The 16,530-nt window shown below is 42.6% G+C and overlaps 3 protein-coding genes across 3 annotated transcripts; 2 read left to right on the top strand and 1 right to left on the bottom strand. All coding sequences in view use genetic code 11, as the record gives it.

The window, feature by feature from the left end:
• Positions 1-3,781: 3,781 nt before the first annotated feature.
• Positions 3,782-7,706, bottom strand: EGR_03154 (Exportin-6-B; the record flags this gene model as incomplete). Its single annotated transcript, XM_024492403.1, has 2 exons — positions 3,782-3,873; positions 3,959-7,706. 2 exons carry the CDS (start codon positions 7,704-7,706, stop codon positions 3,782-3,784), a joined length of 3,840 nt encoding a protein of 1,279 aa, XP_024353077.1.
• A 2,026-nt stretch (positions 7,707-9,732) lies between these two features.
• Positions 9,733-10,753, top strand: EGR_03153 (Cell wall protein PRY3; the record flags this gene model as incomplete). Its single annotated transcript, XM_024492402.1, has 2 exons — positions 9,733-9,868; positions 10,554-10,753. 2 exons carry the CDS (start codon positions 9,733-9,735, stop codon positions 10,751-10,753), a joined length of 336 nt encoding a protein of 111 aa, XP_024353076.1.
• Positions 10,754-12,513: 1,760 nt separating this feature from the next.
• Positions 12,514-16,202, top strand: EGR_03152 (Cell wall protein PRY3; the record flags this gene model as incomplete). The annotated part of the gene is made up of 4 exons (XM_024492401.1): positions 12,514-12,614; positions 13,064-13,236; positions 14,811-15,006; positions 16,151-16,202. The coding sequence occupies 4 exons, from the start codon at positions 12,514-12,516 to the stop codon at positions 16,200-16,202; spliced, it is 522 nt and encodes a 173-aa protein (XP_024353075.1).
• Between the last annotated feature and the right edge of the window lie 328 nt (positions 16,203-16,530).

Raw genomic sequence — 16,530 nt, 5'->3', positions numbered from 1 at the left:
TTCCCGCTTCAGTACTACGCTCATCTTCCTGCAGTTGTCCCACAACTGAAGATCTACATTCTCTTTCTATACCATGGTGATTTTGATGGCTTTACAACCTCGTCTCTGATCATCTGTTTAAAAAGACGGTTTACTTTCAGCAGAGATGATATGGGCCTGGGTAGCTGTCGCATCAGTCTAGCTGTCGCCTCATCTAAACACCTTACCATGAGAACGTATTCGCCTACTTAACCAGTAGCTCGCGATGTTCTTTTCTCTTGATATCGGTGACAAGGGGAAGCCGCTCGGATGCCGTCTAGGGTGCTCGTGGAGACAGCTGCAGCTTTCAATAAGGCATTGTAAATATTGTCGACGTCTTTCCTCAGTAAAGGGCAGTCTCGACTTCACGGTCTTGGCGGGCGGAGATGGTGCCTTCCGCATAATTCAAGACAGTTTTCATACTAAGTAGGAAATCGGCTCCAAGAAACACGTCTCAAGTCAGTTCAGAACATATTGAAAATCTCATTGTGCAAGTTTCCTAGCCTACGCTGGCATGAAACGACGTCTCTCCTTCTACTACCATTTTTTTACCAAATTTAGTCTGCTGGATGGGAAAACGATCCTAATCTTGTGATTAAGAGTTCGGGATTGCTTGGAAGAATGAATGGGGACCAGTTGAGAATAAACAAGATATGGAAAAGGAAGGCTCACCTAGTTATTAGGTATAACGCGAGGGTTCCCGATACGTGGGTGTTGGGTTAATTCGCCTGTTGTGGTGGTTGTAGCCCGGAAGCGTAAGCAACTCCTTACGATTCCTCGCCGAGAACTTTCTTGGCTCGCTGAGAAAGTTCATTTCTATGCCCTAGAGCTTCCCGATCACAATGGCCTTCATGTCGTAACCACATCCGCATTCCAACACACTGAAATTCCACTACTAGCTAATCATGATTTTATTCTTCTTTACTAATCTTTTTAGCGTTTTATGACCATCTCTGATGCATTCCTGTGGTTCTTTAAGGCATGAGAAGGCATTCTAAGTCAAGAGAAGTAGATGGAACATCTCAACCACAGTGCTACTCTATGTGGAGACCTGGCAGAGCTAAAGCACACTCGCAAGTCGGCTCCAGTTACTCACTTCCACAGAACATTCAATGGTGTGTCGCCTTTTCTTTCAATCTTAACATTTCTACCCTGCGCGTTGGTCTGCATCTCATGTCACTTTCCTGTCTCGCCGTTGCGTGTGCTCTCCCTCATACCTCGACTCCAGAAATCCTTTTCTCGTATGTACCCTTCCACCCCATTAACCACTAGTCAACACCTCACCTGATGTTTACAACTTCAGCAATGAATTTCCACATATGGCATCCTCGGAGAACATTCACAATTGCAAATGCGTGTCTACTTCCTCCCATTGTCTTCGTACCTATCAAATGCATATGCTTAAATCTCAACTTCACTTCCACATCACTTCGCTCTATTCCGTACAAGTTCCCAAACCCAACCGGTGGACTCGCGCTACTGAAATAACCATAAGGGATTACGAGTAATTAACAATGAAGCGGAAATTTATGCAGGTTGGAGAAATAAAGATCTTTGCTTTTCACTCTTTCTGTGTGTGTTTAGTATCCGCTACTTTTGACTCTTATCTAAGCATTTCGAAACTCTTCTCATTTGTAGATATACTACCTCAAAACCGAGTAGAAGGTAGGTCTCTCGAGGGAAGAGTAGGAAGCGCTGCAAAGTATCCCCACCTTTTCCACTTTTCTCGAAGACATTTTGGCATTTCTCGTTTTATTTGTACAAAAAAAAGGTAATTAAAGTGATATTCAAATGAAGTTTCCTTGATAGCAACATTAATCTCATGTGCAACTCACACTGCCCAGGATTTGAGTTTCATACAATCTAATTTAGTGGGAGACGGTTTTAGGTTGCGATTTGGCATGCCTAAGCAAACATCTGCATGGAGGAGTTGCATAGGGGAGAAAGTGAGAGGAAAATGCACGATAATATTTTGGTATACTTCCTATCGAGTAACTGACATTCCCTATCAGTAAAGAACTACAAGAGGGAATGTGAGGTCAGGACACATTAGCATTACGATTCGGAGCCCCTTGAAAGCATCCTTGTGTAATTCACCCGCCGAGACAGCACTGTACAAAAGCTCCACTCAAATGCCTCTATTAGACCAGAATGGAATGAGAAACTCACATCTCTCGTGATCTCCAAATTTCATCCACCAAATTAGCTCCTCTCTTGTTTTTCATAATTGTGAGTACGCTTTCGAAGTTGTCTCATACATAAACTAGTAGCATTGAGGACACAAGTAACCAACATTCTGTGGCCTCTGCAACTGCACACACTATATTTCACTTTAAAGATAAAGTAAAGCGACTTTATTAATTAACTTTATTCCTCCCAGAGAATCGCACAATGTGATTGATTGACAACTGAGCCATCATGACAACGCTCCAGTAAATCTTGGCTAAACAAGCAAGGACTCAGTCTCAAGCACGATGTAGCCAATTGGAACAAGACCTAGGTGACCTTGACCTTCGTGAATGGAACCCCATGAATGCAACATTCACAAGTCGTTGTCAAATGCAAACCACCCGATATTGAAATAAACCGGACTTCTCATTGCCGGAAAATAAACTAACATATTGTAATTGCGTTTTGAGGAATAAATGCAAGCCACACCGTCAATGCTATCTTCTCTGCAAATATTATGGTGACTTCAAGCATAAGGTTTTTGACATTCCTTACATCAATCACTATTTTCTATGGAAATAAGTCAGTCAGACTACCTGTCTTTGAGCGCCTTCCTTTCACTCATGTGATCCAACTTCACTCAGCCATAGGACAATTACCCACTCTCTTTCCCGATCAAAAGGGAGGCAGATGCAATGCTAGCTTCCATTACAACTCACATCTTTCTACACAGCACTACATGCATTACATCCCTCTGCCGGATTCTCGACTGACACCGAAGTACGCCACCTAACAACACGCTTCATCAAAAAATCTCTACTCCACTCCGACCCCATCCACGCTCCAAGAAGAACTTCTGGGAAAAGGGACTAGTTAGAAAAAAATTGCTGCTTTTATTCGGGACAATTACATACGTATGCGCTCACCATCGGCGAATAAACAGATACACGCCAATGTACATGCATGAGTGTATACAAGTGAAGAGGACTGAAGTAGGTAAGGAGTGAGATACCAAGTAAAAGTCAACAAAGGTGGGATCAAGCATCACATTTATCCGAGAAAGTTTTGAGATAGAGAAGGCTAGACACACCCATTTCCGTAATAAAAAGGATCAGTGAGAAAATGCAGGAGAGAAGAGACACCTTGAAATCAAAAAATAAGGATCTTATGCACCACTACATTCTATACTTGATGCATCCTACCTGACAGTAAGCTTATACATTTTCTGGCACATTTCTCTCCGTCAATTCACTATTAATTCACCAATTCATTTTACTTATTATAATTTCAGTAAAACAGGTTAACAAACAAATGATTTAGGTATCACCAGTAGTTTGTTTTACAAAGACCAATTTTTATTAAGCACTATTAAATTATGTTGTAAGGGTAATGCCTGCGTACTGATAAGATAGGACAATCTACAAGATTAGATGGTTTCCACCAGATAAATTTCAAGGATCAGGTGCTGAATGTCAACAAGGCAACGAGTTACATTTAGACGTCGAGTAAAAGAAAACGCTTCGCAGAAAAACCCAATTTATGGCTAAAACAACTTACAAACATGAAAGTTTTCTTTACAAGCCATGAAAATGGCTCATTGTGAATTAGGAAATGATGTGATCATGCATACAATCCTTACAGCTTCCTCATAGAGATCACTTAATCGTGGCTTGTACAGCAGTGGTACTGGAAATAAGTGAGAAATTTGAGCAGAGAATTTGAAAAAAAAGACAAATTACGACTAAATTTTGCTCACCTCAACCAATCTTACTACTCGCTTCCCCAGCGCTCCCAGTCCCGCGAATCCACTGTCTCACCTCAGTCAAAAGCCCACTCAAGAGAACACTGAACTCCTCCAACGAATTTAAATCCCTCGCCGCCACCCCTGAAAAGGCGGCTGTGAGTCCAGAAGGTCGCTCCCCCCCTACTAACGGTATCCTCTCCACCAAGAAAGCCTCAACTGCTGTCTCGCAGAATTCGTTTATTGCAAACCCCTCGGGCGAGCAGTAGACTCCATGCAACACACGAATCAACGAGGCTTCTGAATCACTGCCTTGCTGAACTGAACTGCCTCCATCCACTAGGAGAGCCAAAAATCGACGCGCGAACTGATTTCGCCACTGACTCACAAAAGCAGGGAGAGTGAAAAGGCGATGGCGCGCATTAAGATCTACCATCGCATCAGCGCAGGCAATTAGGAGACGAGGATCAAAGACCTCTCCCGTGAATACAGCGAGAACGGGTCGAAGGAAGGTGGCAAGGTGCTCCACTTCCGCGGTCATCTGGCTGTAGGCGTAGGAGGCAGTGTTGAAGAGAGTCCGAAAGACCCGCAAACATAGATCAGGATCGTTTTTGGAGGCAGTAGCAATGACGGAGGGTAGATCGGTGATCACTCCGCCAGCGAGATTCACAACAAGACAGTTGCTGATAAAGCGAAGGACCTCGATTGCCATGGATGGGAAGACAGTACGGTTTTGTACAAGGCGGTTAAGAAGATGGAGAAGGTGGGAAATGACGGGGGAGACAAGACGTGCGGTGGCGGTATTACGCTCTAGCAGCTGCAGCAGTTGCATCACAGTTGTAATTAAGCCAGGGATCATGGAGGCGGTGGAGCGTTGACTGCCATAGATGTCGGTGAATTGGACAAAGAAGGAGAGGTGTGCGATAAAAAGGTGCACCTCAGAGGAAAGACTGGTGGTTTCCAGACACTGCCAGATGCGATTGAGAATGCCGCAGGATGTCAACGTGTCATACATCAGCCGTCTGCTCTTACTCCCCAAAGGAATGAGTGAGGCTAGTGCTTCATTGAGCCAACAAAGTCCAGCAAAATAAGTACCTCTGTCTGTGGTCAGAGTATCTTGGTGCAGAGCCTGGGAGAACATGGGCATGAGACTGTTCATTAAAATGCCGTTCTTTTGAGCCGTCAGAGCCTGCATCTGTTCCGCACGTTTAGGATTAATTTTAGCAAGATTTGGAATAGCGCTTTCGTCGATTAGCAGGTAGGCAGTGACGGCGCGTACAAGTAGGCGTTGAACGGGAATGCTGAAGGTTTTTAGTCTACTCGGTTCGCAACAGCAGGTGATAAGATCAGCCAAAAAAGCACCTTCAGAAAGAAGGGTAGCTGGAGGAGAAAATCTCGGAGGTGACGAAGCCGCTACAAGCGTCTGAAAGAGAAGGGCTGCATGGAGCCGAAGAGAGGCGATAGGAGAGACGAGAAGAAGGTGGTGAATGCATTGCAACAGAGAGGTGGAGAAGACGTCTTTATCAGCCACTGAAAGAACCACGTAACTCTGTGAAACCTCAGAGATGGGTGTATCCACCTCAGAAACGAGGACAAAACCGCTAGTTAGGAGACATCGAAGAAGGCTGATGTTCTCCACGACAACCTGAACAACATCCTGTTGAAGAGTTTCCACCTGGAGACTTTTCAAACGATCACAGAAGGCCACTCCCAATTTCAGATTAAAGACAAGAGCTTCAAGGAGCCATCGAAGCATGCTGATATCTTGCAGCGAACCAAAGTGATCGGAGAGGTATGCGAGACAGTTGAGACACGTTGCAAGGTCACGCAGAGCATAGTGCAATTTTCGAGTGGTGTGTTCTTCAAGCTTCATGCGTTCAGGGGCATTGCAGAGTTGGGTGAAGACACTCATACCCTCCTGGAACTTGGCCGCGATGCTGTGCAGCACTGTAGTGGGATTAAAGAATGCAATAGCGGACAGGAGGGTCAGTGAGGTCTGCATGAAGATGGCGTACTCGCTCTCATTATCCGCAATTAATTCACTAGAATCTGCTTGATGTAGGGTATCATCAAAAAAGGCGAGATGGGATCCTGCACAGGAGGAGTTTTCTTCCACCTCCAGAGTGCCTGATGGGTAATCACTGTCAAGGACATCAAGGTACGACGCAGAGTCGGAGAAATAAATGGTAATGAGGAGGGAGGAGCAGAGGCTAGATATAATTCTTTGGGTCTGGGAGGGCAACTGCACCTGTTTTTTAGAATTGCCAGTATCCCCATAATAGAAAGTCTTTACAAAGTCTAAATAGGCATTCCAAAGATCCAGAGCAGAAAGGTACACTGGGGTCATGGAGCGACAAACCGTGAAGGTAAAGAAATGCACACGTTGAAGGAATTTTGTGGGAGAAAAAGTGTAGAATGATCCTTTTTCTCCCCCTTGCTCCACTTCCTCCTCATTTGGAGACTTAGAGAAGAGCAAAAAGACGGTAACTAGGGGTCGAAGTATATCCACAAGCTTTTGATAAAAATCCTCTGAAATGGATTCCAATGACTGAGTGACAGAGGCAAGACCAGAGAGGTTATTGGAGGAGCTGGAAGTGGAGAGAGTGACACCCGACTCAGCCATAATATTGATGATAGATGAGGCAAAATTAAGGAGGGGAAATTGAGTGTCCAGCATTAGCATATCCCAGTAGAGGATACGGAATATGAAGGGTAGATGTTGGGCCATTACGTCGCGTTGAAAATCCTTGCGTTCAGCCACCTCTGTAAGGCAGTTCAAGCTATGCATTCCTATCTCAGCCAGAGAATCGACAGGCACATTTGGAGAGAGATTACGCGATCTGGAAGCGTCGATGAGTGTCGATAGAATCTTGGGAGATCCCATGACGAGGAATATGTAAAGAAGACTGTAAAGGCGGCACTGATCAATTGCAGTGTTTGGAGATACGGTTAAAAGGACAGTTAGACACTCCAGAAAGTTGGCAAAGTTCTTCAACAGGAGATTCGATAACTTCCTCTCCAAGTCAGTAGTTGAGGAGGAGAAAAGAATGTTGGCATCGAAGTAGAGGATAAAGCGAAGGGCGGTGAGAAAGTTCTCCTCAGAGATGCAACCGAGAGGAGTGGAAAACATGGTCTTAACTGAATTGGTAACGTCTCCTCCGAGAAGTCTTTCTACTGCCTCAAAAAGTGCCACCAATAGTTGAGGAACTGAACGACCAAAGAGAAGGGCATTCTCGGTGACTTTCGTTTGACTGATTTCGGAGTCTTGACGCAATAACTCTTCGTAGGCGGCCTTGCAGAGGGAGAAAGAGAGGCACAGAGCCTGCAGATCTCCCTCCGTAGTTACAGAAGCAGGCACGGTCAATAGGTTAATGATTCTTGCCAAAAACTGCATGTGGACTTGAACAAAATCCTTTTTACAAATGGAGGTCCAAATCTTTATAGCTTTGCACTTGAGAATAGGGAGAAAAGAAGGCATAATGGGTTGGTGATGATTGGAGGGGAAAGCGTACTTTTCCAAAAATTGGAATATTTCATGCTTCTCTGCATTGGAAAGGAGAGTCCAACGACGTTTCACCGTCGATTCAATGATGCCCAGACTGAATATACATACGTATTGATCGGAGGAGATGGTCAAAAAGTGGATGGCCGCCATCCAAGAGGAGGGCTGTTGTTCAAAAGTGATGAGCGATTCCTGTAGTTGAGCAAGGCGCTCCGGACTAGAAGCCTGAGCATAGAATTCGGTCAGCGCACTTTGAACCTCAGCTAAGGCGGTCATCGTAAATCGCTAAATGAAAAGCGATTAGCTCTTTAATTAAATAAATAAAGCACCCTGTTTGCCAACTAAACATATATCACTAGCAAAACCACTTCTTAATCCCCTCAGATACAACAAAGAGAAGCTTAAGATTGCAAATGGGAACAAACTGAAAGCCCAAAACCCACATCCGGTAGGTGCCCACATACTGTTCTGGTAATACAGTAGGAAGGAGTGGTCCCTTACAGCATAATAGACCATTAAAAAGTATATCTATTTGCCAAAAGTGTTGTGATAAAATTACAGTGTCCGATATGGTTGCAGTAGCCATCTATAATCTTTTTGAAAACAATTGGTATATTTATTTACTATAGTACGTTGACATCCAACCAGTCGAGATGCCCTAGCAGTCCAAACAAGCTACGTGAACTACTAAAAACGATGAGATATTTCCCTCATGACATACTTTTAAAAATTCTTACACCGAATTTGCAAGCTGAGAACCCTGAGTTCTGCGCGCACACCCTTTTATAGAAGGAGCTGTGTTGATGTTGCACATTCACGTATGCGATTGGTCAAAAAAACTTGCACAAAAAAGTACGTTCCGTGAAGGCACAAAAGAAAACACATCAAATCCAGTGGTTTTGTTCATGCCAGTCATCAAAAAGTAAAGACCAAGATGTTTGTTCATTAAAATGCCACTATCATAATGCAAGCTAGATGTTTAGTAACAGATCATCCCCTTAACGTATTCGTTAACAACTTAGTAACATTTTAACTAACTATACTAGTCTGTCTAAGCAGCGGTAAATCGGCCTCATTTCTAAAATTTCTGTGCGGAAATCAGTTAAATCAAACATCGTTTGACAGTAGCATTACATTCGGTCAACATTCTCACTATCATTTGTCACCTTAAAATGACGGAAAATCGTTCTTATTCAGAGGTCATTTAATTATTCCTGAAGACCTCAGTCGTCTCGATTTAACTTCATTCCCATGTTTGGCTTACAGGTCTTATCGATATAATCCTTTTTCTCGTACAAAAAGGCATCGAGTATACAAATTTGAGTATTAATAGGCATGATTCCGCTTGCTCGACTCTCATATTAAAGCTCCTAATTTTCACAATTCCCATTCTACTATGATAATGGGTCTGTAGGTCTGGAATCGGCACCTGTCATTTTTAGAAAGTAAGATGTGTCAAGTATAGAAACCAAAAGGACCGGAGCTGAAGTTTTTGAGTGGTGTTTTTTCTTAGGGAGTTAAGAAGCCTATATTGAGATTTTTGTAACCGATGCGTTAGAGTAGTAGTTTTGGAAATCGTATTTATGTAATAGCATGCTTTGCACGATCATTTCAACGTCAAGATTTCCATAATTACACAAAAATGCGACCTTTTTTAATGCGCCCAACCGCATTTGTATCATATTTCCCAATCAATACACTCACTGCCTTCAAAATTTGGCCATGGGCATTAATGAGAAACTTAACGAAGAGTGCATTCAAGCCCACAATAAGTATGTGCACTTGTTCCACGCCTATACCACATGACTTCTCCTGCCCTAAATGCTGTTTTTACGCATGGGAAGTTTAGAATTGTAGTCGCTTTTATACACAAGTAGTGCTTATAAACGCCTCTTAATGTCTTGATGGGTAAAATGAAAAATCAGACAATCCTTCTTCTGAAGTGATACTGCTGTCTCCTAGCAGCTTTTACATCAAACAATTGGCAATGCTCTCGTTTGTCTGTAAATCCTGTCCGTTTTCATTTCTAAAATCCCTATCCTTTCGCATATTGCCATAGACCTGATTGAATGTGGAGGTACAAAGCGAAAGCATTGAAAGTATATTTTTGCAGGGTAGGGATGTTCCTTCGAGCTGGTGGTGATAAAAACATACCTCTACCTACTCGTTAGTAGTAAAAAAATATGTGCCTAAAGTGGAGGTTAGCGATTTTAGCATCAGCATGCTGTAGGGACTAAGGCCAAACAATGTTGCCTTTTCCGAAGGCTTCGAGCCCTCCACGGTTGCGCTTCCCTGACCTACGATGCAAAACTGGCCAAGCAGGCGCAAAAAACACGCCGAGTACCTGCTAAAACAGAATAAAATGGAGCACAGCACGAATCGTGACTATGGTGAAAATATCGCCCTCAAGGGGGGCACTCCCGGATTCCAGTTTACAGGTGGGAAGGGGAAATCACTTCGTTGAATTGACACTTTACTAGGTGTTTTTTTCCAGCTGTATAATTGAGTACTCCGCCTTTTTTTCTACTTTTGATAGGATATGATGCCTCTCAAATGTGGTACAGCGAAATTAAGGACTACGATTTCAAAGGAGGCGATCAACTGAAGTGCGGTAAGCCTGTTGGCCTTTTTGGAGGCAGAAGCTTTAACGTATTATAAAATTGCTGGTTTTGAATCTAAAGTTGGATTTATTAACTTCCCAAGTGGTGGCTATTTGACTCTACTGCATTCTGATTGGCACTATCCCACTATTTTGGGATGAAGTCAGTCGTAACCAACATGTACATCATCAGCCAGATTGAATTTATTCGGTTGAGTTACTACAAAACTACAAAATGGTTAAGGAAATGGTGTTGTAGCACCTCGAATCACCCCCGAGGGCGCAGTAAAGTAGAGAGACTGAGAGGCTACAGGAGGACCAGAACATCATGGTGTAGGTCAGGAAATGGGGACTGTGGAGACCGAGGAGCCGTGCGGCCGTGTAAGGGTTGCTTCTCTTGCCACTGTTTGTTATTAAAACAAAAAATCTCCATCATTATGATGATGGGATAGAAGGGTTGAAAGACTAGAAGGATAGCCAGCATATTTGACTCCAAGCCTTGTCCAGTACCACATTTTTTGCAGGCCACTTCACCCAACTAGTTTGGTCAGACACAAAGCGGGCGGGTTTTGGAGTGGCCAAATCGGCTAAAGGTGATAAAGTTATCATTGTGGGACAATACAAACCGCCTGGTAATTACATGGGAGAGTTCAAGGCCAAGGTGCCACGTCCTACCAGTGGCAAAGTGAAGGTGCCCGACGTCTCCGAATTGGCCGCCAAGTGACACTTGTACAGCTGCTTTCATGACTTTTACTTGCTGCTCTGTTTAAAGTGATCAAAAAAATGTTTCTTTTTATTCGATGGAGTTGTGTGAATATTGCTTGACATCCAAAACACAGAAATAATATATTTGAGTTGGGCGTATTTGAGATAGGCGTTATTTGTTATGGTACCCCATCTTCGTAGGTTTGCTGTTGTCTGGATCTCCAATACTTCCCCGAGGGTCTAATACTTGGGTAGAATATGTATTGCCGACGTAGAGTAGGACTTGGGGCTATTGGCATGGCCCGGGGGCTCGGCCGCCTGGCAGAGGCACAACGGCCGAGTCCTTGATTAGCCCGTCATCAAAACCGGAAGTTTACCAAACAAATAACTAGCTCCAGTTGCATATTTCACCAAAGGAATTTAACAATTTGATCACCAAAAACTACCTTTCTAGCCGGAAACTGGATTAGAGGTGAAAATTTCATTTCAAGTCTGTACCCTCACCTCAAAGAATCACAGAGGTGCAAAAGCGTTGGATGTGTACCGACCTATTAAAGTACTCCAATTGTATTTAAGTCCATCCCCCGCTTTCCGCTTTACTTTAACAGACTTTCTTCACCGCTTCGGACTGCAGTATACGGGCTCCGCAAAATGAGCTTCTTAGTGGAGTTTAACAAAGAATGCATTGAAGCTCACAACAAGTAAGGCTGTATTTGCTATTTTTTTTTCGTTCCTGTCCTTTTCTTACCTCCTCCCCCCCCCCACCCTATCGTAAAAAAGAGGTATTACAAGAGCGATTTAGAATGATTGGGGCGTTTTACTCGGTTTGCGTTATCATTCTATTATACTCTAGAATTATGGAGATGAATGCAAAAGTCAAATCCACAGGCTTCTCAAGTTTTCTCGGATCCCTGCGGAATAATTAACAGACTAGCTAACGTTAATGGTCCAGAAATCTCCCATTCATACCCCTAATTATAACCCTGGCTACCCAAATCATAAAGTCATTATGCTGACCTAATTTAGCGTCCGGATTATCTTGGACAGTAGCCTAGGACAATTAGTACCTTAGAGATTTAGCAAAGCGCTGGCGAAGTGGGCAGGCGTTCACACCACCTTTGTGATGACTGAATCTTGGAAGACTCAAATCGCTAGCCGATGATAATATTTAATAAGAAAAATTATCAGTTCGGGCTAGTCTTTATCGTTAACTGTCATTCCTGGCGCCTCGCATGAGTAATGCCCAACGATGACCAAACCAAGAGTACTTGATTAATGTAAACTGAATAGTGAGGCAAAAAAGGAAGGCTTTGAAGACGTTTTACCACAACGGTGGTGATGCTTTCAGTGGATGTCAGTAGGATTGATCAGCCAAGTCCTTTGTTAGCAACCTACAGCGAGGGAACCTATCTAAGAGGTACCGACGCTGCTCTAGGTCGAGTATACTATTGGAAGACAGAGTTATTAAAAGAAATACAGACGTCAACACTGTTTTATCCGGCGACCGAAGCACCGTTACAATCCATCATCCATGCGCAATGCGACATACGTTTACCGATCCCACTTTTATGCAACTTGGCTCCTCAGAGACTCGGCTCAGTACTTTATGCTGCTTAGGTCATACTTAGCTTTTCTAGCTTAAGAAGGCAGCGGATCGACAATCCATCGCGACGTGCGAGAACTTATAGTTCAGGATAGTGACAGTCCCACTGACCTGGACGCATGACACGAATGGAACGCTGCATCGGACTGTGAAATAGCTCCATTAGAAAGTCGTACATGTGTATCTCCAACAATATCGTAACTACACGAAGACGAACAAAGCTTTGCAACAAGGCGAGTAGCAACGGCAGCACCAGCAGCGGCGACCTTAGCGAGCGGTAATAACTTTAACGGAACGGCAAGCAACAACTCTAAGGAGAGTAGCAAGGAAAAACAAAGAAAGCTAACTAGTACCTGCATTTATAAGGCAATTTTGACTCATATGTTCTCTTTTAATGAATGTTTGCAAATATTTTGACGTTTATTTTTAAAGAATAGGATTAGATGCTAGCAATGGCCTAGTATTTTCATGTAACCGTACTACCCCATTGTATTATTTGGCTTGCAAGCTTATGAAGACAGGAAATCATTATGAAAAAAGTTTTCTGGAGATGATAGCTAACTATGTGAAATATTTACAAAAGAAAAGTCATAACAATGTCAAATATATGTCAGCTTGCTCCAATTTGGATTTACGCCCCCGTCAGTCAGTGGGGAGGTAACCACCATGCTAGCAAACAAATGCCAACTTCGGATAAAAACTTACTTATGTTTGTTCACCTTAAAGACTTCGAGCTCTTCATGGCTGCAATCCCCTAAACTATGACGCGGACTTGGCGGAACAGGCTCAGAAACACGCCGAGTTTCTTGCCCTGAAGCGTCGAATGGTGCATAGCAACGCTTTTGACTACGGTGAAAATATTGCGAAAAAGTTTGGTACTCCGGGATTCAAGCTCACTGGTAAGGGCCTGCGGATAAGAGCAATGGATTTTTCATTAAAAATCTTCTTAACACCATTTAACACAATAAATTAATCCAAGAATGTGTTATTGTGTAGCTTATTAAAAAAAATATGATTAAATACGATTAACAAATGATTTGTAAAAATCTCTGTCTACTAATGTAATTCCTTTTAATAGTTCACCTAATAAATGATAGAATTAAGAATTACCTAAAATTGAAACCCAACAAAGGATAAGGAAATGACTGCAAATTTTATCTTAGTTTCTTTCTTAACGACGGGGAATTTTGGATCTTATCTAAATTTGCGTAATTTTAAAAGGACCTGAGGCGACTCGAATGTGGTACAGTGAAATTATGGACTACGACTTCGATGGAGGCGACCAAATCACATGTGGTAAGGGCACTTTTAAATCCCATCCAAGATTTTTAACAATCATTTAGCAGCTATCTTAAGTCCCTTTAATTTCTTCACAACAATATCTAATTAGCAAACTTGGCCGACCCCGTGAGTAATTGAATACGGGATTTGTTTAAATTTTAGAACAAATTTATTAATTTTGCGTCAAAAGAAACGCCTGCATGGTTTGCTGATCTGTACGGTTTATGGCAGTATTGTACAGAGAGCTCTAGTCCTAAGTTTGATTTCTTGGGACTAATGATTAGCAAATTTAACTTTATTTACTTTCACAACTAATCATTTTACAGAAAATATCTATTTATTACTAAAGCAATTGCACTGTAATACTTTCGAGACCACAAAATACCTCAATGCGTAATGCACTGTTGTCGCCACCTCGTATACCCTTTTTTCTGTCAGTAGTAACTTTACTGACTGAACTCGCTACGGTAGATGCTTACTATCTGTCCTCCGTGTAGTACCCAGGCGGTCTGTGATGGTTTAATTCTTCCTTGAAGCATATGAGGAGCGTTACAAAGCATGCCATCTTGCGCTACGTTGTTGTGTAAGAATAAGAGTAGAGATTACACACTTACCTACATCGAGTCAGTGGATCTCAGTCGTGACCGTTGTTAAAACTTCAACAGGTGAAAAATTTCATCTGTCCTCACTCACACACGATTTGGTGCGTGCCTTAGAAGTTGGGGATGGTTAATGAATGAAGGGTTGTCCGAAGACAATCACTTATTTGTCTTTTTGGCGTCCCAATGAAAAAGGCTCTTCACACTGCAAAGAGCGCTCCATATCTTTCCTGAGGACGAAATAGGTAAAAATACTTGAACGAAAAGTGTGCAAAAGGGCTGGAGGCTACTGGCATGGCCCGGAGGCCATATCGCCTAGCAAAAGTACAATGGTTATATCTTAAGTGCCCGCAAAGTCAAAACGGGGAGATGAACAAAAAATCAAAGCGGCACATATTGTCAACTGCTTTTGAAGCGTGGTATTTAACACCTCTTCATTTAGTATTTTCTATCACGCCTTTCTGCTCCTAGCTGACACAGACGTTAATTAACCATTTTCTCAATTTAAACACTCCTAAAAATTGTTTATGACAATTTAATCTCGAGTAGTTTCAATCAGCATTAACACGTTTTGTTTAAATGCACGGATGAAGGTCACTTCACACAGTGCGTGTGGTCAGACACGGAGCGGGCAGGATTCGGCTTCTCAAAGGCGAGGGAGGGCGATTTAGTCATTGTGGTAGGCCAGTACCGACCACCGGGCAATTACTCCGGCGAGTTTCCCTCCAAGGTGCCTCGGCCGTTGAGCGGCGAACCGCGAGTGCCCAGTCTGGAGGAAATTTCCGCAAAGTAGACAACTATTGCGTCTAAATCAAAGCTTACTTGACGCTGTGTTCCTTTTTCAAATAGATTATCACTGTATGTAAAAATGGTTAGTTATGCTGTGCTATAAAACTATGATTTAGCTTATCCATTAACAACAAAGCTTTGCCACCAATTTTGGCGTAATTAATACGCACTAATGTGAAAAAAATGGTGAATAGTGGTGCGTTTTTAAGGTAACCTTGTAAGTAAAAACAACTTTGCAATATCAAAAATGCAGTGGTTGTGACCTCCCGTTAGTCGATTTGAGGGAAAATGGATGGAGATCTTTGTAATTGTAATGTAATTGGTTGTGTTCAAATGTAGTGATTCTCGAGTTATTTTAGCACGTGTTTAACCATCCAGGTTCTTTAATCTCCGCAGACCGCAATCCCGTACTGATATTGTGGCGCCAAGCTTACATTTCTAGCTACTTTAGACCTTATGTATGCTGGTTGGGCTTAATAAGGCTTCAGGGATGACTCGGGATTTGCATAAATGCAATCACGAAACCACTAATAGGAGAGCCTTATCGAAGAAATATTTCAATACAAGTCACATGGCTCGATTATTCGTTAGAGATTTGGAAGTTTCCAATGCATTCAAGTCAGCGGGCATATAATTCTATCAGCGGTAGAAGATAACCGCAATGGATGGAGAAAAAAATTAAAAGACAAAAAATTGTGGTTAGTATTACGAGATGTCTAAGATCTGTGGACTTGAAAAACTTTTGTTAATGTTGGAATGCGATGATTGGCAAGTCAACTTATTTGCACATTGTATTATGCATGGTTATGGTTGTATCGTAATGCTCTAATAGTTTGTTTAATCTGTTTTTGATTACAAAGGTGCTTAATTAATCGCAGATTGTACTTTCGCTGACGACGTGGCCTTTGAGCCATCTCGATAACCTTCGCTTTCTCCTCAGGCAAAAATACATCTTCCGCCATGCTACTTTAATACGACTGTGGTTTATCCCTCGGCATTGGTGAGGCGCCATTTTTGTACTTTGAAGTAACCCCCTTGTACCTCGCTGGGTGGGCTGGCCTTCTGGGCCATGCCAATAGCCCAGACACCTTTCCTGCACTGAATATATATTTTGTCCAAGCATTTTATCTTCTTTCGTCTTCAGGGAGTCCCGGAACGCTACACTACTGGCCTACTACGACTTCAGAAAAGACTAGGGGTTTTGCAGTGCTGCATATGGTCCCACTAGCATCAACAGGTAGTATTGAGTGCAAAAGGAAAGTGGTAAAGGGCTCCCAAGTAAAAAGTGCTAAAATATAGCATCTTGAATAATTTGAGAGTGTGTAGACTAAGGCAGCCATAATACTAGGGCAGGATGTGCATTGTCGAAGTGTAGTAGGGTCTAGGGGACACTGGCATAGCCAAAAGGCCAGACCACCTGGAGAACGTACAATGGTAAAGTCCCTAAGTAGGCCTTTACCAAAACCGGGAGTTAAATAAGCTACTAATGCATTAAAAAATAACTTTAATCAAACATTTTGACTG

The sequence above is a fragment of the Echinococcus granulosus genome (assembly GCF_000524195.1).
Source record: "Echinococcus granulosus chromosome Unknown EG_S00016, whole genome shotgun sequence".
Taxonomy (NCBI): Eukaryota; Metazoa; Platyhelminthes; class Cestoda; order Cyclophyllidea; family Taeniidae; genus Echinococcus; species Echinococcus granulosus.
Note: the sequence above shows the minus strand (reverse complement) of the source record. Positions and strands in the feature narration are given on the sequence as shown.